The 24,570-nt window shown below is 40.5% G+C and overlaps 1 protein-coding gene across 2 annotated transcripts in view; it reads left to right on the top strand.

Annotated features, from left to right (window-relative positions):
• SIL1 (SIL1 nucleotide exchange factor) overlaps positions 1 to 24,570 on the top strand; it is a 218,713-nt gene that overhangs the window by 111,763 nt on the left and 82,380 nt on the right. For both annotated transcript variants that reach the window (XM_072841230.1, XM_072841228.1), the window contains 2 exons: positions 15,011 to 15,131; positions 21,025 to 21,124. In XM_072841230.1, the coding sequence (XP_072697331.1) occupies positions 15,011 to 15,131; positions 21,025 to 21,124 (221 nt within the window). The remainder of the gene's footprint in view (positions 1 to 15,010; positions 15,132 to 21,024; positions 21,125 to 24,570) is intronic.

Genomic DNA, 24,570 nt, shown 5'->3' with positions numbered 1-24,570 from the left:
ATCTGTTTATCCATCTACTTCTTTTCCCACTCTAATTTGCAAGCCACCTCTTTCTTCCCACATGAGGGGAGAAATTTAAGTGTTTCATCCTTTAGAGCTGATCTAGAGAAAAATTCTGCCTTAGGAATTTTTGTTCCACTACTACCTATGGATTTCCTCTCTTTGCACCATGGGAGCTTCCAAGCTGAGGGGCTTCTTCAGCAGGCCCTGGGGGAATTGTAGAGGTCAGGAGTCAGTAATATTGTTTTGGAATAATTCATAAAACCACGTTTAGCCCTTGAGGTAACAGGTAAGAGAGAACAAACAGAGCCAATTTTGATGTCAGGAGCCCTGGGGATAGATGGGATGAGGGGGAAAAGGATTAAAAATTAAAGTACAATATCTTTGCACTTTGTTTTGTAACCCCCTTACTAAATTATGACTTCTGTTTGAGGAAAATAAATGAGAACAAAGGGTATGTTTAGAATACAATCTTTGTGTTTTAAATTTGACTAATGAGTGGTTTTAGCACTTGCATTTGGTTCTCAGTCAACCTGTGTTCAAAGTGTCAATTAACAAATAAATATTATGAAAAACAAGAGTCAAGAATGGTTGCCACTCCTGCTAATGAGCTGCTAATGAAATTGTGCCTGGGTAGGAATTGCAGGCACTCTGAAATCCCCAAGAGTCTCCTCCAGAAAATGAGCAGTAGTGTAGCCAAAGCCCCTGACCCCTGAGAAATGGACACATTTAACTCCTTCACTTCCATCTTGGCATTTCTCCCTTCCTCAGTATTAAGTGAAGCTCATTGCCAGTCTCTCGTGGTTAATATCAGTTATACTGAGGCTTTTACAGATGCAGTTTTATTTGAATTAATAATTACTAGGTGAGATAAGAGGGCTGGAAAAACTTCTAACTGCCTGGCCTTTGGTTTCTTGTCAAAATTTCTTGAGGCTTTCTCCATCTCTTCACCCTCAGCACATGTACATGCATACAATTGAAAGTAGATTAAAATCTGGATATATTCAAGATTTTGTAGGGTTGAGAGAGTAGGAATTGGCTGGGCAGTTTTTGTTTATTTGTTTTTAAGATTTTATTTATTTACTTTAAAGAGAGCATAAGCCAGAGGAGGTGGGAGGAGAGAGAGAATCTCAAGCAGGACTTCTGAGCCTGAAGTTCGACACAGGGCTCAGTCCATGACCCTAAGATCACAACCTGAGCCAAAACCAAGAGGCAGATGCTTAACCAACTGAGCCATCCAGGTGCCCTAGGGAGTATATCTTTGAAAAGAGAGACATGGTAGGAGTTAGCACGGGAACTAATTTAAGGACAGTCAACAGAGTTCTTGGAAACCAGATTTCCAGCAAGGATGCAGCATCCCAAGTGCTCTGAGTAGGAGGCTATATCTGTTAGTCTTAGTTACTGGTTGTTTTCTAAGCTAAAGAAGTACATGGTACACATTGAGGATAGAGGGAAGGGGAACAGAGGCCATCAGCAGGTGAGGAAACAGACATGGAGCATCCATTATGGGTTTGTGGGTAAAAGTAACCTCTCTGCCCCTCACCACTGTTCTCCTTTATTCCACCCCCTGGCTTTCTTAAGTTTGAGGATTCTGGGCAGCCCTGGTGGTGCAGCAGTTTAGTGCCGCCTGCAGCCCGGGGCATGATCCTGGAGACCCTGGATCGAGTCCCACATCAGGCTCCCTGCATGGAGCCTGCTTCTCCCCCTGCCTGTGTCTCTGCCTCTCATTCTCTCTCTGTGTCTCTATGAATAAATAAATAAAAATCTTTAAAAAAAAAAAAAAAGTTTGAGGATTCTGACAGGTGTCCAGGCTGGTGGGAGAATCACTCCATGGGCTTAAAGGCCTGGCGCTTTTGAGGGAAGGAAGATTGATGGCCATGATAGGATTCCTAGTCTATCTCATTAAAATAATCATCGTTCCTTACTATTATCTCATTCTACCCATTCTCCTGGTTCAGGCTTTATTATGTATGATTAGGGAAAGTACAATAGCTTTTCAGCTGGCATCCTTGTTTCTCGTATCCCTTTTTTATATACTGAGCTCCAGATGCTTCAAGTGCAGTTACTCATGGCCCCCTAAATACGTTCATTTCTTTGCTTGCTTGAAAGCCATTCTCTGGACTTGGAACTCCAGATGTTACTGCTGTTCTTCCTCATTTACTAACTGCTCCTCAGGGCAGCCGTTGGCCTTGTTCATGTGGTATTCTTCCCAGTGGCCAACACAGCAAGTAGCCCTCAGTGAGTGTGCAGTAAGCTGTGGGAGAAAGGATGTCTAGAAAAGAGCAGGCTCTTGCCTAACCCTCAGTAAATGCTTGTTGAAAAGCTAGTTATGAAAAGAGGCTTACTGTGTCCTACATATGGTTACTTTGAGCCTTTATCCTGTATTTCTCTGACTCTAACACAGGAAGTCTTCTAAGTAGCATTGCTGCTAGTCCTTTTCCTTGAAGAACACTCTTCTTGTGAATTCTGTATGAGGAGGTTGGTGACCACCTGTTGTCTATCCTCCTTGAGGTCTGGGAAGGAGACATTGTGTAGGTCCCAGCAGGTGAGATTTTGGAGAGGGTAGTGGGAGCTGTCAAGATAACCGTTCCTAGAAGAAAACAGCGGAGTCTCTCGTTCTGAGGGGCTTTAACGCAGGTGAGAGATTTCTACCCCTGGAAGCCATGCCAGATAATTCTTCTATGGCCTTGCCCAGATTCTTAGACTCTGTGACTCAGAGAAAAATCAGTTTGGAGAATATTTTAATGTTTTTCTCATTTTGTTATTGTTTAGTACTTTTAAAAAAATGCATAAATATAACTACAGTCCAGACTAGTTTGCTGTGTGTTTCATTGTTTAAAAAAAAAAAAAAGGTCTCTATTTGTGTTACCCTTCAAAAAGAATAACATAAAGGATTGGTTCAGGGTTCAGCACTCTGGAGAGGTTTGTGCACATTTTTTTGTTAGTGGTTCAGTTCAAGTTTTGCCTGAGAGACAGGATAGATGCTCATTTGTGTGAGGCAGGGATCTTGCCAGGACTTGTTTGAGGGTTTTGAATAAAAAAGCAGAAGGAGAGGGCTGTGGTAGTCATGGCAACCGGGCCTGTAAAGTCTCAGCTCTGACCAGCTCTGGTTAGGGGCTTGGAGGCCCTGGTGAGGTGAGTGACATTGCTTCCTGTTCCATAATCCTTCTATTCCTTAGGTTCTAGGGGAAGTAGGGACAGGGGGCTGGCATCCAAACTGACCTTTCTGGAGGCCTCCTGTGTACCTGGTGTTGAGCCTGAGCTACAGACACAAGTAATTGGTTCAGGAACTCAGCATAATAGGGAATTTTTATTCTTGTTGACATATACCTATAGGACTTGATAAATAAGATGTCTGTTTTATCCTGGTTGACATTTACCTTTTTGGGGCTATGTTTCCTGAAGCACTTTTAACTTCCTCAGAAACTGACACAGTATTTTCTCATTTGTTCTTCACAACAACCTAACACATGAGGGAAAGCAGACACAATAGATTCTTTTCATTTGGCACATAAGGGCATGGATTTTGAGAAAGAAAAAGGAATTTGGCTAACTTTATCCTGCTTTCAAAGGCAGAACTGAGTGGGGAGCAGAGTCCAGAGCTCATGGTTGCATGGCCAGCTCTCATCCAAGCAGGCTGTGAGGGTAACCCTTGATTTTCTGGCAGTGCATCCAGGGATGACTTGAAAGAGCCTAGATGTCCCTGGAGGGGGAGGTTTCCAGGCATGAGCCCACAGAGGACAGCCTGTACTTTGCATCTCTCCCAAAGCTGTATATCTGCTGAGCATCTGATGGCAAGGTAAAAACAAGGGCACACACCTGAGTTGGCCCTGACTCTGCTGAAGCAGGGCAGCCAGGTTGCATAGACCCTCACTGTGGGCACTACCCAAGGAGGACCTTCCTATTGTGAGTCTAGGCGGGCGGATTTCTAATCACCAAAAACTGGGATGAGTTGGAACAAACACTGAGTCAGGCAAAATGTATCAGGAGGTGAAACATCTTTTCCGGCAGCCACAAACTGGCTATGGAATGAATTCCATTTATAGATACATTTTGTTTTGCTTTTATGTTTTAAAATTTGATGCTTTTAGAGGGAGCATTTTTCTCAGTCTTTACCCCTGCCTATTGCCTTATAGATGGCCCTTCTCACTTGTCTGCCTTACTTGCCTGCCTCCGGTGCATGTTTCTGTTGGCTCCTCCCTCTTGGATCACTGTTTCTCAAGATTTTATTTATTTGACAGAGAAAGCACAAGCAGGGGGAGTGGCAGGCAGAGGGAGAGGGAGAAGCAGGCTCCCCATGGAGCAGGGAGCCTGACATGGAACTCAAGCCCAGGACCCCGAGATCATGACCTGAGCCGAAGGCAGATGCTTAACCATCTGAGCCACCCAGGCATCCCTGGGTCAACTGTTTTCTTCCCAGCCCTTCTACTAGGGTTTTCTCTTGCCCAGGTGTTTCATGGCCTCAGGCTTTCTTTGGTCCATTTTCTTTCTGCCACACCCACAACTATCGTGGGGCTGTGTAGGCTCTGTGCTTAGCTCTCTCTCCTGGCTCCTAGAAATATACTTGGTGTCACCTTGGACTGTATCTGATACTTTTTTTTGCTGTTCCGGGATTTGAAAGGAGAAAGTAATGCTTTATCCAAAGAAATGTATTTTTAAAATAGTTTTATTGAGATACAGTTTATATGCCATAAAATACACTTTACTTAAAGTGTACAACGGGAATAATTCTCCAATGTCCTGGAGAAGGTTGGTAGAATAGATGGGAGTTTCCAGACTCTGGTCTTTGATGGAAAAGAAGTTGAAAAGCCAATTTTGGGGACCAAAGGCCAACTTTTTTACTTTGCTGAGTTAAGAGCCTTAACATAGAAACAACCTGCTATCATCCATCATCATCATTAGCTCGTTTTATAAAAAGACATTTTAACACTAAAAAGATAAAAACCACATAATTTCAGAAAGAAAAACTATTCCTTATATTGGACACTTTTAAATTCCTTGTTTCGGGACCACTGGAATGAATTGCCACAATAAACAAGCCACCTCCAAACTTGGCTTAAAACAACAGTAATTTCTCTTTGTGTAATTCTGTCTTAGAACTCTAGAAATAGTTCACATACCCTTAAGATGCCCCCCAAATAAAAAAAATTAAACCAACCAGCATGTGGAGGAACAAGAAATATATATACCACAAAATGGAATATAGACACTAATAAATGAACTAATAAACATTATACATTAGTCACTCTACTCAGGGGTAAGAAAGACAAGAACTAACCTAAGTGACTTTATGAAAAGATACCTGGACTAGATACTATAAAGTCAGAGACAAAAGAACTGCACATAGATGCTGTAATCTGGTTTCATAAGTGCATTTCTCATAGGGGTTTGGGTCACTAATTTTGAAGCTATATTCATGCTAGAATTGAACAATAAATAAATACATTGCAGGTAAAAAGAGCCAAATTTCTTTCTGTTGGAGAAAGAAGTTACGCGTAAGGAAAGGGGAAAGACAAATGAACTCTGTGGTGTTAGATTGAAATCTGAGATATCAGTATGAACTTGTAGTTTTTAATAAAAATAGATAAAGAAATAGAGATAGGTGTATGAGCATATGCACAAATGTAGACACATTTGTGAATTTCTGAGCTATGTCTGACAGGGTATAAGAGCCATGGTACCTAGTAGTAATGAGCATACCTAGCACCCAGATCGTGGTTTCTAAATACTATTCTTCAATAAAAGAAACTAAGGCTCCTTGAGAAGTAGTTGATTCCAGGGCAAGGAAAGGAAAATACAACATGAACTTGTAACATCTTATAGAATTAGAAAGTAAGGAAATACTTGAAAAAAGACGATGATGGGGAAAGGAACTAGTTAAAAGGATATAAGAGCCAACCTGAAGGAATTCCTAATTGTCCAATCTGAAGCAACTGAGCAACAAAATAAATAATGAAAGTATTGAATTATAACTCATAGAAGAAAATATCCGTGAGGCCATATTTATTACTTAAGTAAATTGTTAAGTAGATAGAGGACTGAGCAGTCTTCTTGTAATAGAATTTCTTTCTTTTCTCTTTTTGTTTCTCTCTTCTCTTTTTTTGTAGCAAATTTTCTTTATTTTTTATTTTTTTATGTTTTATCTTTTTTAAAGATTTTATTTATTTATTCATGAGAGACACAGAGACAGAGAGAGAGGCAGAGACACAAGCAGAAGGAGAAGCAGGCTCCATGCAGGTAGCCCGTCGTGGGACTCGATCCCGGGTCTCCAGGATCTGGCCCTGGGCTGAAGGCAGCACTAAACCGCTGAGCCACCTGGGCTGCCCTCTTTATTTTTTTAGAGGTGCATACAGAAATATTTAGAATTGACATATTGTGATGTTTTTTTGTGTGTATTATGTTTCTAACATTTCATAGTACAAAAAAGTGAAGCAAGTGTGACAAAAAAGTAACAGTTAAGTCTGAGTGATATAGATGTACGTATTCATTGTGTTCTTCTTACTCTACTTGAAATTTCAATTAACGTATTAGGAAGGAGGGAAGTAGAAAATTGCCATTAGACTGTCACCATGGTGGTAATTGTTATAGAAGGATTCTTCTAATGGTGTGGTTTGAGGAGATAGGGGATTTCTGTAATCTCAAAGTATTTCCTTTGTAATTTTTAAAAACAATTCAGTGGCTTTTAATATATGCCCAGGACTTTCAACAATTACCAGTGTCTAATTGCAAAACATTTTCATCACCCCAGAAAGAAACCCCACCCCCATTAGCAATCACATCCCATTCCTTCCTCCCCCTAGCTCCTGACAACCACCGATGTACTGTATCTATGTTTTTCTAAAGATTTTACTTATTTATTTGACACAGAAAGAGGAAGGGGGAAGGAGAGTACAAGCAGGGGGAGCGGCAGAGGGAGAGGGAAAAGGCTCCTCGCTGAGCAGGGAGCCTGATGTGGGGCTTGATCCCAGGACCCTAGGGTCTTGACCTGAGCTGAAGGCAGATGCTTAACTAACTGAGCCACCCAGGCGCCCCATACTGTGTCTTTTGATTGGCCTATTCTTTTTAAATTTTACTTAAAAAATCCTATGATATGTGACTTTTTCCATCTTGTTTCACTGAACATCATGTATTCAAGGTTCATCCATGTTGTGTTTGTCAGTATTTTATTTCTTTTAATGGTTGAATAGTGTTCTCCCATGTGTATATACCACATTTTCTTCATGTATCAGTTGATGGACATTAGGGTTGTTTCCACATTTTAGCTATTATAAATGATGCTACAATGAGCATTCATGTTTTTGGTGAACGTATGCTTTTAAATTGTCTTGGGTAAACACCTAGATGTGGGGTTGCTGGATTCATATGGTAAGCTTAAGTTGTTAAGAAGTTGTCAACCTACTTTTCTCAGTTTGGTAGTTTGCTATGATTTTTTTTACTACATTGAAAAAAGCTCAGTAGAAACTACTTTTATTAGTGACCAAGGCCAATATCACCAGTAAGACACATTAAACCACAAACTTCGTGATATGATGCACTGAGAAGAACACTGCATCATTTTTTTTTGGTGCTCCTGTGAGGGATGCACAACCTAAGTTTAATCATGAGGTGATTTTTTTAGAGGTGCATAAAGAAATATTTAGAATTCTCTGGTGAGAAGACACCAGACAATCCTGAAAACCTAATCAGTATTTCTTGTAGTGTCAAGATCATGAAAGACAAGGGAAGATTGAGGGATTCTTGCAGACTATGGGAGACTAGGGAGAACTAACAAAGGCCATGTGGGATCCTAGAACAAAAGGGGCATGGTGGAAATATTGGTAAGGCTTGAAAAAGGATCTTTATAGTTTGGTTAGTGTTATTGTTAATTTTCCAGTTGTGATAATTACTTATGACTATGTAATATATTAACATTAGGAAAGGCTGTGTAGGCAGCCTTTTCCATATATGGAAAATGTATTATTTTTGCAGTTTTTGTCTAAGTTTAAAGGTAGTTCCGAGTAAAAAGCTAGAAAAGAAATCCAGTCTTTTATTCTTGTTCATATGTCTATAGATCAGTTAGACCTAGTTGACCGTGGCTGGGCTCAGCTGGGCTTAGCTCCAGTCTGCAGTGTGGGTCCACATCTACTCCATGGGTTGCTCATCCTTCTCACGCCAGAGTGCTAGCAAACGTTTCTCATGGTGGTGATAGAATTCCAAGAGGCTAAGGCTAGCAAAACACACAAGCACATTTTAAATTGCTGTGGCACATTTGCTAACATCCCACTGACCACAGCATGTCATAAGCCAAGTGCAGAGTCAAGGGGTGGAAAGGTACTTCACTACTGGTAGGAGGAACTGTAAGGTCACTTGACAAAGGGTGTGGGTACAGGCAAGGGGGGAAGACAGTTGGTGACAATAATGAAATCCACTACAGACTTACCCCCTTGGAAAAACAAGACTTGTTACTTTGGTCTCGGACTGTGATTAAAGTCAGTGACAGATTCCTAGTAAGAGTAAAAATTCAAGTATTATATGGCCTTACTTAATTTGGACAGAGTTGCTTCTTGACAGAGACTTTTTTTTTCAGGCCATGGTTTGTGCCCAGCTAGTGGTAGAGACATAGACACTGTAGGCTTTGCATACCTGTTTGCCTTTTGGATCCCTGTCGTATTTCCTGCCTGTCTCCTTGCCCTCCACCTTTTAATCCCTAACTCTTTACTTGGATGTATCTTTTAACTTCCTGCCTCCGTTCTGCTCTTTCTGAGCGCCCTGGTCCCTTGACAGAGGCCCCAGAAGGATGCAGGTCAGGTTGCACGCTAACTTGGCCTTCTTCCCAGTGGGGTGGAAACATTTAAAATATTCTATTTTCTACTGCTTCTGCCTCTTCCGCTGCCATTGCTGGTTTTGTGTATCTTAAATGAGAGTAACCTGTATTTTAAGTTAATGCTATTGTGGTTGCTCCTGCCCCCTGTGGTGGCTTATGTGAAGGGAGTAATTTTGGAATTTTCCCCAAATAAAATAAATTGATTCACATAAGATTCTAGTCTGTTCCTTGGCCACTCTGGCACAGTATAACCTGTTAATGTTTTGAAACTTTTAATCACATATTTTTTTTCACCTTGTCCATTTCTGATTTTGATCAAATGTCTGAAAACTCAAAATACTATTGTTGGTTGTATTATTTTTACTAGTTTTACTACTACAAAAACTATTAACATGACTATCATGAATCCTCTTGAGCTAGTGAAAATCCTTGTTGGCGTTTGCACACACCTCTAGATGAGCTAGAATTTTCTCTTTCTCATTTTTAAGTTTTACTCAGCAAATAATTATTGAGGATTTATTGTATCCTAGACTATGGGATAGACCCTGGGGATAAAATGGTGACCATTTCTATTTACCAGATGAATTAAAAAACTAAACTCTAACCACTGATTGTGGTAATTGCTGTAAAGAAAAGGTCCATGGTGCTGCAAAAGACTATAGGGAGTAGCCAGGTCTGGTCTGGGGAAATAGAGGATACCACTGAGAGGAAGTGACTGTTAGCTGGGATTGGAAAGATGGGGAGATGGAGGCAGGCGTTGGAAGGAACATTCCGGGCAAAGCAAAGAGCATGGGTAATGGCCCCACCATAGGAGTGAGCATGCTTCTTTCATGGGATAGAAAAAGGCTAGTGTGGCCTGGAGAATAGGGAGTGGACAAGGGCCTAGATAGTAACTGGCCTCACTGACCATGGTGAGGACTTTCATCTTTATTCTGAGAGAAGTCAGAAGCCCTTAAAAGGTTCAAAGTGGGATAATGACATAGTCAGATTTGTATTTTGGAAAAAAGAGAATGTTCTTTGTAAAGAAGTTGGATCAGGAGCTAAGAGTAGAATAGAGAAACCAGCTGGAAGTCTATGGTGGTGTCTAGAAGAGACATGGTGATGGTTTGGACAAAACAGTGGTGAGGAGGACAGAATGAATTCATGAGACTTTATGGCAAGAAAAATCATTAGGTTTTAGAGATGCATTGGGTATGGAAATTGGTGAGGTAAAGGGAATATCAAGGATGACCTGTTTTTAGCCTTTAGTGCATGAATATACTCTTGTTTTGTCAGTTTGGGATCTCTCCATCTGAGACAACCTTTTGCCTTCACACATTCAGAGATTAATGCTGAAGAAGTTACCTATTGCCCCATGATCTAGGAAAAACAGAAATTACCAGGTCTGGTGTGCTTGGGTGGGTCAGTCAGTTAAGTGTCTGCCTTCAGCTCAGGTCATGATCTAAGGGTCCTAGGATAGAGCCTCATGTCAGGCTCCCTGCTCAGCAAGGAGTCTGCTTCTCCCTTTCCCTCTGCCCTTCCTCACCATTTGTGCTTTCTCTAGCTCTCTCTAGCTCTCTCTTTCAAACAAATAAATAAATTATTTAAAAAAAGAAGTTGCCAGTTCCTTGTTCTTGCCACCACTTGGCCTCACCTTGTCCTCTGCTGCGTCCATAGCCTTTCCAGTTCTTCCTGCTTCTTGTGCTCCTGGCCTCCTGTCGATTTGTGTGTCTGGTCTATACACACAGCTCTATTTTGGATTCCCTATTTTCCAGTCTGGGTCTCACTTTTTGCCACATTAAACCCTCAATTTAACCCTGTTCAGGAAATCTCCCCAGAGTAAGGTTTTCCCACTCTACTTGGGACAGATTTTTTTTTAACCTTGAAGAATTTTGGTTGCTTTTGAGGTTGAAAGGAGATCATTATGCACATACACTCATGTACTTAAGTTCCCATTAACTTTTTAGCCAGAGATACAGAAACTCCCTACTGAAGTGGAGCAGCAGGAACAGAATACCATGAAGGCATGGTGTTTTCATGGCTCCTTCGTTCTCTGGTGGGGACACGGTAGTTGGTGGGACTTGGAGTTCACTGCGGTTCTGTCAGAATTGAGAAAACTTGAATTTTTACTACATCATTACCGTTTTATAGTCAGGGTTTATCTGATCAAGTTCCGAGAGAACTTGTGCTATATACTTCCCTTAACGGAATGGTTTTATATCGTTATCCTTTTTTAAAATAATTTTTTAAAGATCTTATTTATTTATTCATGAGAGAGAAGAGAGAGGGGCAGAGACAAAGGCAGAAGGAGAAGCAGGCTCCCTGCAGTGAGCCTGATGTGGGATTCGATCCTCGGTCTCCAGGATCACCCCTTGGACTGAAGGTGGCGCTAAACCACTGAGCCACCCGGGCTACCCCTCATCATCCTTTTTTGATCCTTGAAGCAAATTCAGCATCAGCAAGGCTATGCCATCCTTTGGCAGGAGAAAACACAGTCAAAGTTGAGATGTTAGAGCAGTTTTTCTTCTAGATTTATTTTTTTAAAGTTTTTTTTTAATTTTTTATTTATTTATGATAGTCACACACACAGAGAGAGAGAGAGAGAGAGAGAGAGAGAGAGAGAGGCAGAGACACAGGCAGAGGGAGAAGCAGGCTCCATGCACCGGGAGCCCGACGTGGGATTCGATCCCGGGTCTCCAGGATCACGCCCTGGGCCAAAGGCAGGCGCCAAACCGCTGTGCCACCCAGGGATCCCTCTTCTAGATTTCTAGTATCTTGAACCCCTTCCCTAAAATTTTCTAACCCTTTGGCCATTAACATTGCTCTTTATATTGTTAAAACCTACCACAGTGGCCTGATATATATAGAGTTGCTTGAAAAATGTTAATTGCATGTATGAATGAAGAAGTGTAACATTTTGTTTATAGTATGTGATCTTGCACACTTGCTTTTTAACCAGTGTTTTTAAAAAATTCTTGTTTATTTCCAGTATAATTAACACCGTGCTATATTAGTTTCAGGTGTACAATATAGTGATTCTTCAATTCTATACATTACTCAGTGCTCAGCATGATAGGTATATTCTTTATCCCTTTCACCTGTTTTGCCTTCTCACCCACCTCCCCTCTGGTAACTGCAAGTTTGCTACCTATATTTAAGAGCCTGTTTTTTGGTCTCTTCTTTTGTTTTGTTTCTTAAATACCACATATGAGTGAAATCATATGGTATTTGTCTTTCTCTGATTGACTTATTTCACTTAACCATATATCCTCTAGATCTATATTGTTGGAAATGGCAAGATTTAATTCTTGTCTATATCTGAGTAATATTTCCCTTTTTTTGTTGTTAAAGATTTTATTTATTTATTCATGAGAGACAGAGAAAGAGAGAGGCAGAGACACAGGCAGAGGGAGAAGCAGGCGCCATGCAGGGAGCCCGACGTGGGACTCGATCCCGGGTCTCCAGAATCACATCCTGGGCTGAAGATGGCGCTAAATTGCTGAGACACCTGGGGTGCCCATGAGTAATATTTCCATTGTACATATACCACATCTTATCTATTCAGCTATTGATGGACACTTGGGTTACTTCCATATCTTGGTTATTATAAATAATGCTGCAGTAAACATAGTAGTACATATATCTTTTCAAGTTAGTGTTTTTTGTATTCTTTACGTAAATGCCAATAGTGGAATTACTGGATCATTTGGTAATTCTGTTTTTAATTTTTGAAGAACCTCTGTACTGTTTTTCTGGTGCTGTGGCTGCATCAGTTTGCTTTTGCACCAATAATGCACAATTTTCTGCCCATTTTTTCAATTGGATTATTATTTTTTTTTTTTGGTGTTGATCTGTATAAGTTCTTTATATATATTTTGGATGCTAACTTCTTACCAGATATATCACTTGGAATATTTTGTCCCAATCAGTAGATTGTCATTTTGTTTTGTTGTTTCTTTTGCTATGGAGAAGCTTTTTATTTTGATATAGTCTCGATAGTTTTCTTTGGTTTTGCTTCCCTTGCCTTTGGAAATATATCTAGAAAAATGTTTCTACAGCCAGTGTGAGAGAAATTATTGCCTGTACTCTCTTCTAGGATTTTTATGGTTTCAGGTGTCACATTTAGGTCCTTAATTTATTTTAAGTTTATTTTTGTGAATGGGGTAAGAAGGTGGTCCAGTTTTCCCAACACTGATTTGTTGAAGAGACTTTCTTTTTGCCACTGTATATTTTTGCCTCCTTTGTCGTATATTTCTTGATCATATCATTGTGGGTTTACGTCTGGACTCTATTCTGTCCCATTAATCTGTGTGTCCATTTTGTGCCAGTACCATACTGTTAGGATTAGTACGGCTTTATAGTATATCTTGAAATCTGGTATTGTGACACCTCCAGATTAGTTCTTTTTCAAGATTGCTTTGATTTTTGAGGGTCTTTGTGGTTTCATACAAATTTTAGGATTATTTGTTCTAGCTCTGTGAGAAATGCTTTTGGTCTTTTGTTAGGTATTGCATTAAATGTATAGATTTTTTAAAAGACTTTATTTATTTATATGAGAGAGACAGAGACAGAGGCAGAGACCTAGGCAGAGGGAAGGGCAGGCTCCGCAAGGGGAACCTGATGCAGGACTTGATCCCAGGTCCCCGGGATTGTGACCTGAGCTGAAGGCACACGCTCAACCACTGAGCCACCCAGGTGCCCCTGGTTAGTTACATTCTTAAGTATTTTATTACTTTTGGTGCAGTTATAAATGAGATTGCATAATTTCTCTTTCTGCTACTTCATTATTAGTGTATAGAAATACATCAAATTTCTGTATATTGATTTTGTATCCTGTGCCTTGACTGAGTTGATTTATCAGGTCTAGTAGTTTTTTAGTGTGGTCTTTAAAGTTTTCTACATATAATATCATGTCATCTGCAAATAGTGGAAGTTTTATTTCTTCCTTACTGATTTGGATGCCTTTTGTTTATTCTTGTCTGATTGCTGTGGCTAGGACTTCCAGTATTAAGTTGAATAAATGAGAGGGAACCATTCTTGTCTTCCTGATCTTTGGGAAAAAGCTCTGTTTTTTTTGAGACCTGCGCATGATGTTAACTGGGTTTTTCATAGATGACTTTTATTATGTTGATATGTTTCCTCTAAACTTGGTTTGTTGAGGATTTTTATCATAAATGGATGTTGTACTTTGTCATATACTTTTTCTGCATATCTTGAAATGAGCATATGGTTTTTGTGCTTTCTTTTGTTGATATGACCTATCACACTGATTGATATGTAAATATTGAACCACCTTTGTATCCCAGGAATAAATCCCACTTGATCATGGTAAATGATTTTTTAAATGTTTTGTTGGATTTGGTTTGCTAATATTTTGTGGAGAATCTTTACATCTGTGTTCATCAGAGATAATGGCCTACAGTTCTTTTTTTGTAGTGTCTCTACCTCCTTTTTAACTATCATTGAGTACTTTTGTACAATGTATGCGAATAGCTCATCCCTTCACATTACTTGTTTTTTCAGCTGGTGGATTGACTCTTCTGAAATGGGTGGGCATAGGTTTTTAGTTTCTATTGATTCCATTCCCTGCCTCCTTGGCTTGCTCTGTCCTCCTACCTTCCAATCACTCCATGGTCTAGGGACTTGGGAAATAAAATAGGAGGAGATCCAGTCCCTGTGCTCATCAAGGAGAGAGCTGCATAGAAGGAGCTTAATGATGAATAGATAGAGGTGGTGAGGTCTGAGGTTGCTGGAATGGCAAGCTCTCTGGGGTTTTCTTAGACTGTCAGGGGAGATGCAAGAAGGGTGTCATGGAGAATGCAGTGATGTAGCCATGTCCTTAAGGGTGAGTAGATATTTACTATTCACCTGCACATTAACAGAAAAGCTTATTATAGCTCAGTTTAAAGAAAACAGAATAGCTTAAAGATGCAGGTTCTAACTGGGGTTATTGGTCTCTGAATTGAAGTGAGATGCCCTTGCCCATCTGCCTCATTTCCTTCATTTGATATGTGTTAGCAAAAGGAGAAAATATGTATGAGGTGTGTGTGTGTGTATGTGTGTGTGTGTGTGTGTGTTAGAGAGATGGATGGATTCAGGTAATGGAACACAGCAGAGTCTGGTCTTCATGAATTAATAAATTCTGTTGGCTTGTTAGTCAACCATTCCATTGCAGTGTCCCTTCAAGGACCGTATACCTCATGAGCCCTCTTTCTTCCTGGCTTTCAGGTCAGGCTGTCCCTGTAGGATCCCATGTACGGCTGAATCTTCAGACTGGGGCAAGAGAAGTGAAACTCCAAGAAGAGGACAAGTACAGAAATAATTTGAAAGGGTTGAGAAAAGGCAAAAGGTACAGTGACAACCCTCGGGACTGGGAGGTTGACAACATTGATTTTGTAATACTGAAAGTAACGACAAGGTAATATTTCTTACCCAAATTCATGTGGCTTTTTTTAAAATTTGAAATTTAGTAGTCTAGAATTTGTGATAAATCTGTCAAGGTTTTGTGAAAGTTTACTTGTAGAATCTTTGGAAGGAAATAGTTTGCAAAGCAAATGGATACTTTAGAAAAGGCTGTAGGGGGAATGCTTAACCTGTTTTAAAAATGAAGCTATTTTTCCCAGTACTTTAAGAGCACCCATTTGAATCTCAACAATTAATGCACTGATTACAGATGAGTCATCTATTCATTAAAACAGGCCTGTTAGGCCTTCTGCTTTGCCAGTAATACTTCCTTGGTGAACAATAAAATTGCATTTTAAAGTCTTTAATTCAGACTAACTTTTCCTCTTGTTAGTCCATACTAAAACAGGCTTTCTTGTAGGATAAAACTTTCCAATGCTAAGAGATTGCTTTATTTTTTAATAACCAGTTTAGATTATTTAATTTTTTGGACAATTTGTCTCTCTTTTTCTATTCTTTGGCTTGAGTTATTCAGCATTATATGCAAGTTCCTTTTTACATGAGAGTGGAGGAGGCATGGAGTTTGCAGGGGCTGCTAGATTTGGGCAATTTGAAAGGTCATAAATACCAATCATGAGGGCAGCCCGGTTGGCTCAGTGGTTTAGCGCTGCCTTCAGCCCAGGGCTTGATCCTGGAGACCCAGGATCAAGTCCCACGTCAGGCTCCCTGCATGGAGCCTGCTTCTCCCTCTGCCTGTATCTCTGCCCCTCTCCTCTCTCTCTCTCTCTCTCTCTCTCTCTCTCTCTCTCTGTGTGTGTGTGTGTGTGTGTCTCATGAATAAATAAATAAAATCTTAAAAAAAAAAAACAATCCTGAGGTTTCTAACACAAGGACCAGCAGACTATGGCCCCTGGGCCATATTGAGACTGCTACTTATTTTTGTACAGCCCATAAGCTAAGTTGTTTTTAACATTTTTTAATGGCTGTAAAAAAGCAAAAAAAAAATGCTATTTCATGGCTTTTAGAGTTTTGGTATCCATAAATAAAGTTTTATTGGAACACAGTTATGCTCGTTCATTTGTGGATGGTCTGTGGTTGCTTTCCCGTTAACCTGGCAGAGCTGAGTAGTTGGAACGATTGCCCTAAGACACACAAAACCTAAAATATGATGTGGTCGTAACAAAGAGTTTGATTCCCCTGTTTTAATAATGCAAGTATTGGCAATCCAGTAATGGACTGAGCAAAGTTAGTCCTTGAAATTTCATTATTTCAATAATATTCTGTAGTTAGATATAAGACTGAGAGTGCAGAGACCCAGTTCTTACCTGAGTCTTTTCCTTGATGTACTCAGGTTATCCCACCTGTGTATATGCACCTTCAGTCCTGTAGCACCACAGCCCCATAGAGCAGCCTGTTCAGATGTGGGCGGTTATAAAATTTGACTGTATATTGTGATAAGATAAAGAGATATTTGTCCTCCACACAGTCTCCAACTGGGAAGGATCTTTATCTTCTCCCATCCCTCTTGATAGGCCTATACCCAGAGGCCATGTGATGATTCATTTCTTACAGGCATCTAAGAAGGAATAAAATTTCATTGTTATAACCCCTACCAAGCTCCCTCCATCCCTAGCACACACATATATATGCATATATCAGTGTCTCAGAGTATGTCAGGAGATCTTTTGTCATTATCTATGCCAAGTCTTACTTTCTAAATAAAAAGACTATTTTATTTTTGATTTAAGAATATTGAATTAGGAGCTTGATTAGTTTGGAATTTGTTTGTTGGTTTTACTGTTGTGGAAAGTTTGTTTTCCAGTACCTGACCATAGATCTTTAGGAGGAATGTTAATGCTTTATCTGTTACTCTTCTCTTTTTACAATAGAAATCAGAGTCATTCATGTGGTCTGTGATAGGCACACCATAAGAGAGAGATAACTGCCCAACTTCTGCTTCTTTACTTTTCTCCTTTGGCATGTTTCTGAGGGTTCTAGTCTGGAATGGCCTCCAGGGTATACTGGACATACCCTCTTCCTTCTCAGCATTTGTTAATAGTGGCAAACCTGTCTGAACAGCAACCCAAAGGCATTGACAAGGTGGTGTGGGTCTCACTGCTGTGAGCTCAGTGAGTCTCTGGCTGCCTTTGATGGTGACTTCTTCCTCCGTGGTGCACCTCATCTTGGGCTCCTCCAATTCCACTTAAAAGTGTCTTCTTGGCTCTTCAGTACCAGAACGGGAACAGAGGCTAAAGGGCAGAATTTATTTCCACAGTTGTTAAAGTATTTTGCTGATTTGCTTATTCTGTTTTGGGGGACAAGACAAACAAGACCCACAGTTTTCCATCAGATTGTCAAAGAAGTTGATTATCACAGAGTTAAGAACCACTGGCTAAGGAGGAATGGGGACGGTCCATTTAGCCTAATCCATGGTCGGCTCTCCACTAGTTCTGCTGGATACGTGACTGGCCACACTGCTAACTAGAGCTGAAATGCCTAGGACAAGGCATCTGACTCTGACTTGTTTTAGAGGCCTCTTCTGGCATTGCCTTCAGTGTGTATTTGGTTCCTAGCAACAGGGTTTTCTCTTACTATTTATGTGTTGAGCATTGTCACCTCCATTGGTGCTAGTTTATATCCCTGTCAACATCTTGAGATTGTATCTTTTTGCCCTGGAACAACCACCTTCTTTGAATCACCTTCTTATGTTCAGAGGGCTGAGGAACAGAGTACATCCAGGTTGTCCCATCTTGAGTTGAGCATTTACCATGGTACAATATGGCATTGTGGTTTAGGGAGTGGGCCAGATGACCATTTCCTTGCTCCCTTCATTCATTTCACAAAAGACCTATTAAGTGCCTGTGTGCCATGTATTAGGGGTACAGTAGTAAACAAAACAGGATGCCAGCATTACGGAGGCTGGCAGCCAGGAAAACAGAAAAATCAAAATGCAAGTAAAGTAATTACTTAATGGTAGAAATTGGTAGATAATGGTAGAAAGTAGAGGAGAAATAAACAAGATAATCAGTCCCTGGAGAAGGCCCCGTTAGATAGGATGGTTTGAAAGACCTCATTAAAATGCTATTTGAACTGAGACCTAAAGAATGACTGGGATTTAGTCATGCAAAGTGTTAATTTTATAGGTTTAAGGTTAGAGCATCTCAGGCAGAGGGAAAAAGAGTCTCTAGCTTGTTACGGAAAAGTCTTCATCAAATTTGGAAAACAAGAAAATGACCAGGGTGACTAGAGAGTAAGAGAAGAAGGAAGAGTAATAAATGATTTTGAAGAGCAGCCTGATGAGGGGTCAGATCATGTGGAGTTTGATGATGCATGTTGAGCAGTCTTGATTTAACTAGAAATATAATGGAAAGCCAATGGAGGATTTGGGGTGGGAGAGTGGTTTAATATAATACAGTTTAGGAAAGTTAGTGTAGTTGCTGTGTATATGGAGAATAGGTTGAAGGTGGACAAAAGAAGAAGCACAGAGAGACAATTAGGGTGTCGTTTCAGTGGATGACGTAAAACGGTGGCTTAGTCTAGAGTGTCATGATGGAGAGGGATGGGTTTGGAGATTTAATTTGGAGGTAGTGCAGCAGGACTTGCTTACAATATAGATTTAGGGGTTAGATTTAGGGGTTTAAAGAAGGTGATGGGGAGGTATTTGAGATAAAGCTTTGTTTTGGGCATTTAATACAGTTAGGTTCTTGGAAGTACCATTTTTTGAAATAGAAAAAAATTGGGAGAGGAACAGATTTATGAGGAGAAACATCAAGACCTGTGTTTTAGATATAGTAAGTTTGGGGTGCCTGATGAACATCTGAGATCCATGATGTGTCAGGTAGTTGTCCCAGAGTCTGGCTGATACTCAGTGGAGAAGATTGGGTCAGTGATAGAAATTTGGGCATCATTGCCTGACAGATTTTCTTTTTTTCTTTTTTTTTTTTTTTTTGCCTGACAGATTTTTTAAAAGAACTAGGGAAAAATGTGGAGATAAAGAAGATTATTCAGGATTGAACTATAAGGCATTCCAGTATATAGGATTCAGGTAGGAGATGAGGAACCAGCAAAAGAGTCAAAGGAGGGAAGAAAGGGAAGAAGAAGCAGCAGAATGTAGTAACAAGAAACTAGGAAGGAGAGTGTTTCAAGGAGGGAAGGGTGAACTGTGTAAATGCTGCAGAGTGCTTGAGGAGCATGACATGAGTGAAGAGTCCATTAGTCCATTAATATGATCAATTATTTTAGTAATTTTAATGAGAAGTTTTAGTAGGGTGTGGGAACTGAATCTAGATTAGAACAAATAGCAGTGTAAGTAGCAGTCACGAATATGAGAATAGTGAATTAAGAAATGTGTTTATAAAGTTTTACTCTGAAGGAGAGCATGGAAATGGCATGATAATTAGAGACTCTGGAGTCAGAAGAGTCTTGATATATTCAAAGGAATAATCCAACCAAAGAGAGAAATTGAGGATGCAGAAAGGAGGGAGCAGTATAATAATGAGAGTTAAAGCTTTTGAAAAGGGAAGTGGGATCTGGAACATAAGGTTAATAGGAGCAAGGATGCTGTTATCCATTGCCATGGAAGGGAAAGCAGAGAATGTAGATTTGGTGGAAGTTGGTGTATAGAGCTGATGAGGGGAATATGAAGGGGTTCTTGATGATAGCATCTATTTTTGTGAGTGAAGAATGAAGTAAGAATACCAGCTGAAAGTGGTTTTATGTCTCTGTGTGCAGTCACACATGTGCACACTTGGGTGGGTGTATAGTTTGGGCTGAGAATGGGTGATGGCTAGTGGTCTGGAAGAGTGGGAGTTTACGGCAGTAAATAGAGATAAGATACATAATGGGATTTGTCCTGACCAAGTCTTAGAGGAGGGCGAGGGTAATCTGTTCAAGCTGTACCCTCAAATAGTTAGCTCTCTCTTAGGGATAAGGGGCAGTGGTATCCTCATGCTACTGGCTGTGGGTGATGCTTTTCTGGAATAGGGATCGTTTTTCCCTGCCTCTTAGGATTGTGGTATCAGTTGAATGAAATAATTTTAAAGGATTAGAACAGTGACTCACATGGTTACGTGCTCAAAAACTGGGAGTATTAGCTATTATTAATTAGTTTATGAGGATTGGGGTTTGGAAAAGGTGAGTGTTTTTCTCAGGGCTCCAAGGGATCTCTAGGCTGAATCAAAGACTAAATGAGTAAAGCCCTGGTTGCTTTTCTCTCTCTCCTTGGAGGCCAACTTTGGAAGATGGTTGGCTTTGCTTCTAGTCTTTGATATCTCAAGCTCATTCCTTGGTCAGGTTAACACATCCCTCCTGCATCTACTCTGTGCCCAGGAATTGATGTTAAGGTGTGAATTTATCCAACCTGTTTTTGTGAAGGAAGCTGCTTTGTGAAATCAGGCCATGTATATGTAAGGGAGGCTCAGGTCCGACTGGTCCCTTTACTAGAAGAATATAAATAGGGTGCTGTGCCCACTCTCCTCCAGGGGGTCCTGCTTTGTCACATGCTGTAGAATAGCATTGCACAAACATTCCAGATTTACTTCTGCTGAGTACCTTGCTGAAAGCTCTCCGTCCATGATAGGCCTCTGTCTGGCCCATGCATTTCCTCCTCTTTCATGAAATGAACCATCTTCAATTGTGTATTTTCTCCTCTACCTTCAAGGTAAAACTACCTGTTGACTTGTGGCTAACCAAAGGTGAAGCTAGAGTGGTACACTCTGAGTTTGAGCTGGCCTGGCTTGCTTTGTTTTGGAGTGCCAGCCCCCTACCCTATGGTGGGAGAAGTGGTTTTTTCTTGGGAAAGATGATGCTTCCGTCCTGACTCTAACCTTATCTTTGGACAGGCTGGACATCAACACCAACACCTACACATCTCAGGACCTCAAGAGCGCACTGGCAAAATTCAAGGAGGGAGCAGAAGTGGAGAGTTCAAAGGAAGACAAGGTATGTGATCTCTCCAGGGAGTTAGTAAGCCTAATGAATGGCCTTGATGGGAATCACTTCTTCCTGAAGCTGTTAAAATAAGCATGGGGTTATGACAATAATACTGGAATAATTTAAAGGGCAGTTAATACCAAATAAGAAATCCTTTATAGACTACTTAAAAAAATATACCAGTGCTGGGAGCATTTCATTGTTTAGGATGCAACTTTGCATTACATGGAAAATGAGGCATAAAGCAGAGATAATCATACTCTTCATTATTACAGACAAGAGTGAGGAGTATAGAGATTAAAACAGATCTTCTCACACTTGGATCAGATACAAGCTTAAGGAACAGAGCAGCTGGGCTGGGAAGGAAGCCTTGATCCTTGTCCTTGTCCTTTGAACATGTAGCAAATGTATTGCCTATTCCAGGCTTCAGGTTCCTTAAATGTACAACACAGTGGTAGAACAAGAGGATGGCTGAGGTTTCCTCCAGTTCTAAATTTGTGTACAAACTAAGGGAATGAAAAGGAGAAAGAGAGAGAATCATAGCCCTTTGCCCCTAATGTCTGGGAGGGCTTGTAGGTGCAGGCTTATACCAGAAAGAAATCTTACACTTGTGATGGATCATGAACTGATGTGATAGCCAGAGAATGTCCCACATCATTTTTTACATTTCCACTTGAGTCCTATCCTTGAAAGAAGCTCCTCTGATGGCTACTTTGGAGACCTTTCTAAGTTCTCTCTTCCTCTTATCCTCCTCACAGTCCTCTTTTGCTTTGTCTGTCTCTCTGCCAGTGCCCTGGAATCCTGGCACTATCTTGGAAGGGCAGCATCAGGTTCTTGACAGTTTGTATGTTAAGTGGAGGAAACCTTAGATCACTCAGATCCTTCAGAGCTAAGCGTTTCTGGGACAAATGAGCCTTTTTCTTTTTCCTGGTGTCAGAGAGGACCTAATTAGGCTGTGTTAATATGCAGACCATGTTCTCCATGACTTCCCGCATCTTAGTGTAGTCACATTTGCCAACATGGAGAGGGTATATGGTATGAGAAGATAACTAGAAGGATAGCAGTAGCAGGAACAGTGGTTTTAGGAAAGTGATAGTTAAAATTTCATCCTACCACAGGTTAGGAGGGTGCGGAAAATCAAATACTCTCACCTGGTGAAGTTGAGGCCAGCAGAGGAGAACAATGTGTGCCTACGTGCTTAGAACAGAGATTGATGTTCCTGTGGCCAGGGGTTGGGCTCATTCTCACTCATCATCCCCTCACTATGTGCTCCATGTGGGCTTGATCCTTGTCTTCTCTGTGGGTGGTGGAAGACACTCTGTACCTCCATCTCTTCTCTTTGTTTTCTTTTAAGAAAATATTTTTAACCACACACCTATCAGAATGGCTAAAATGGACAGCTCAGGAAACAAATGTTGGTGAGATTATGGAGAAAGGGAACCCTTTTACACTGTTGATGAGAATGCAAACTGCTGCAGCCACTCTGGAAAACAGTATGGAGGTTTCTCAAAAGGTTAAAAATAGATTCCTTTATGATCCAGCGATTGCATTACTAGCTATTTACCCAAAGGACACAAAAATACTGATTTGAAGAGGTACATGCACCTTGATGTTTATAGCAGCGTTAACAACAGCCAAATTACTGCAGAGGCCAAATGTCCATCAGCTGATGAATGGATACAGAAGATGTGGTACACACACACAGTGAAACATTACTCAGCCATCAAAAGGAACGAAAGCTTGCCATTTGCAGTGATGTGGGTGGAGCTAGAGTGTATTATGCTAAATAAGAGAAAGACAGATACTATATGATTTCACTAATGTGGAATATAAGAAACAAAACGGATGACCATATGGGAAGGGGGAAAAAGAGAGGGAAACAAACCATAAGAGACTCTTAATGATAGAGAACGAACTGAGGGTTGATAGAGGGAGGTGTGTGGGGGATGGGCTAGAGGGGTGATGGGTCTTAAGGAGGGTACTTGTGATGAGCACTAGGTGTTATATGTAAGTGATGGATTCTGCTCCTTGAATCAATATTGCACTGTATGTTAACTAACTAGAATTTAAATGAAAATTTGAAAAAATAAAATAAAATATGTATTAAATGTAAAAGCAAGAGATGAAGTTTTCAGTTGATGGTTTTTGCAATTAAAAAGAATCCTCTCGGGATCCCTGGGTGGCGCAGCGGTTTGGCGCCTGCCTTTGGCCCAGGGCGCGATCCTGGAGACCCGGGATCAAATCCCACGTCGGGCTCCCAGTGCATGGAGCCTGCTTCTCCCTCTGCCTGTGTCTCTGCCTCTCTCTCTCTGTGACTATCATAAATAAATAAAAATAAAAAAAAATTAAAAAAAAAAATAAAAAAAATAAAAAGAATCCTCTCCCATTGCAAGAGGAGACCCCAAGAGCAGGACCCAAATGCAGGATCCCTTTTCAAGCTGGTTTAAGTCTGCTGCCATTTGGAAGATACAACTAATACACTCTTTCTTTACTTCTATGAGGTATAGATTGTTGGCTTCTTCACTTGAGGTGTTGGAGCCTGGTGTTTTTCTGCTGGTTTCATTTGGAGCCTGTTGGGATTGACTCAGTTCATTATCAGTGCCCTTGGGACTGGCAAATAAGTTGACTTGAAGTCACATGGGGAGTTTCTGACATGTCTCAAGCTCCTGGCTGCAAATGGCATTCTATTTTATGTTGGTTTTTTTTTTTTTTCTATTTTATGTTTATCAGTATTTAAACTCAAGTTTATGGTGGCTTGCAAAAACAGGATGGTGCTTTTGCTATTTATAAAGACAATACTGTCAAATATTGTGGCATATCCTATCAATTGAGTGAATGTTTTTGTAACTTGGTTTTTTAGGGGGAAGGGCACCAATTCTTTTGTTTGTGTTGGTACCTTAGATTTAAATGAATTGGTCCTTCCCAGAATCCCTTGCCTTGTGGAAAAGCTCTATCTAGCCAAACAGATTTGGGCTGTTGCTATTGGATCTGATCTCTCTATACCTCTATTACCATACAAATGGCTTGATACTTTATTATGTCAGCTGTTGTTCACCTGTATCCTATAAATTGCTCCATTTAAAAATATGACCTTAAACTTTTGATGCTGAACAAGATAAAGTAGACTCATTTCTTACTATTTATCCTGCTAAGTACAACTAAAAACCTTGGACATGATGATATTAAAAGCAAGTATAAGAGGGCTCTAAAAGATAGGAAGAAGAAAGCAGACTGGCTTTCTTTTTTTTTTTTTTAATTTTTATTTATTTATGATAGTCAGAGAGAGAGAGAGAGAGAGAGGCAGAGACATAGGCAGAAGGAGAAGCAGGCTCCATGCACTGGGAGCCCGACGTGGGATTCGATCCCGGGTCTCCAGGATCGCGCCCTGGGCCAAAGGCAGGCGCCAAACCACTGCGCCACCCAGGGATCCCCAGACTGGCTTTCTTGAAGAATAA

This window comes from Canis lupus, chromosome 10 (genome assembly GCF_048164855.1).
Source record: "Canis lupus baileyi chromosome 10, mCanLup2.hap1, whole genome shotgun sequence".
Classification (NCBI taxonomy): Eukaryota; Metazoa; Chordata; class Mammalia; order Carnivora; family Canidae; genus Canis; species Canis lupus.
Note: the sequence above shows the minus strand (reverse complement) of the source record. Positions and strands in the feature narration are given on the sequence as shown.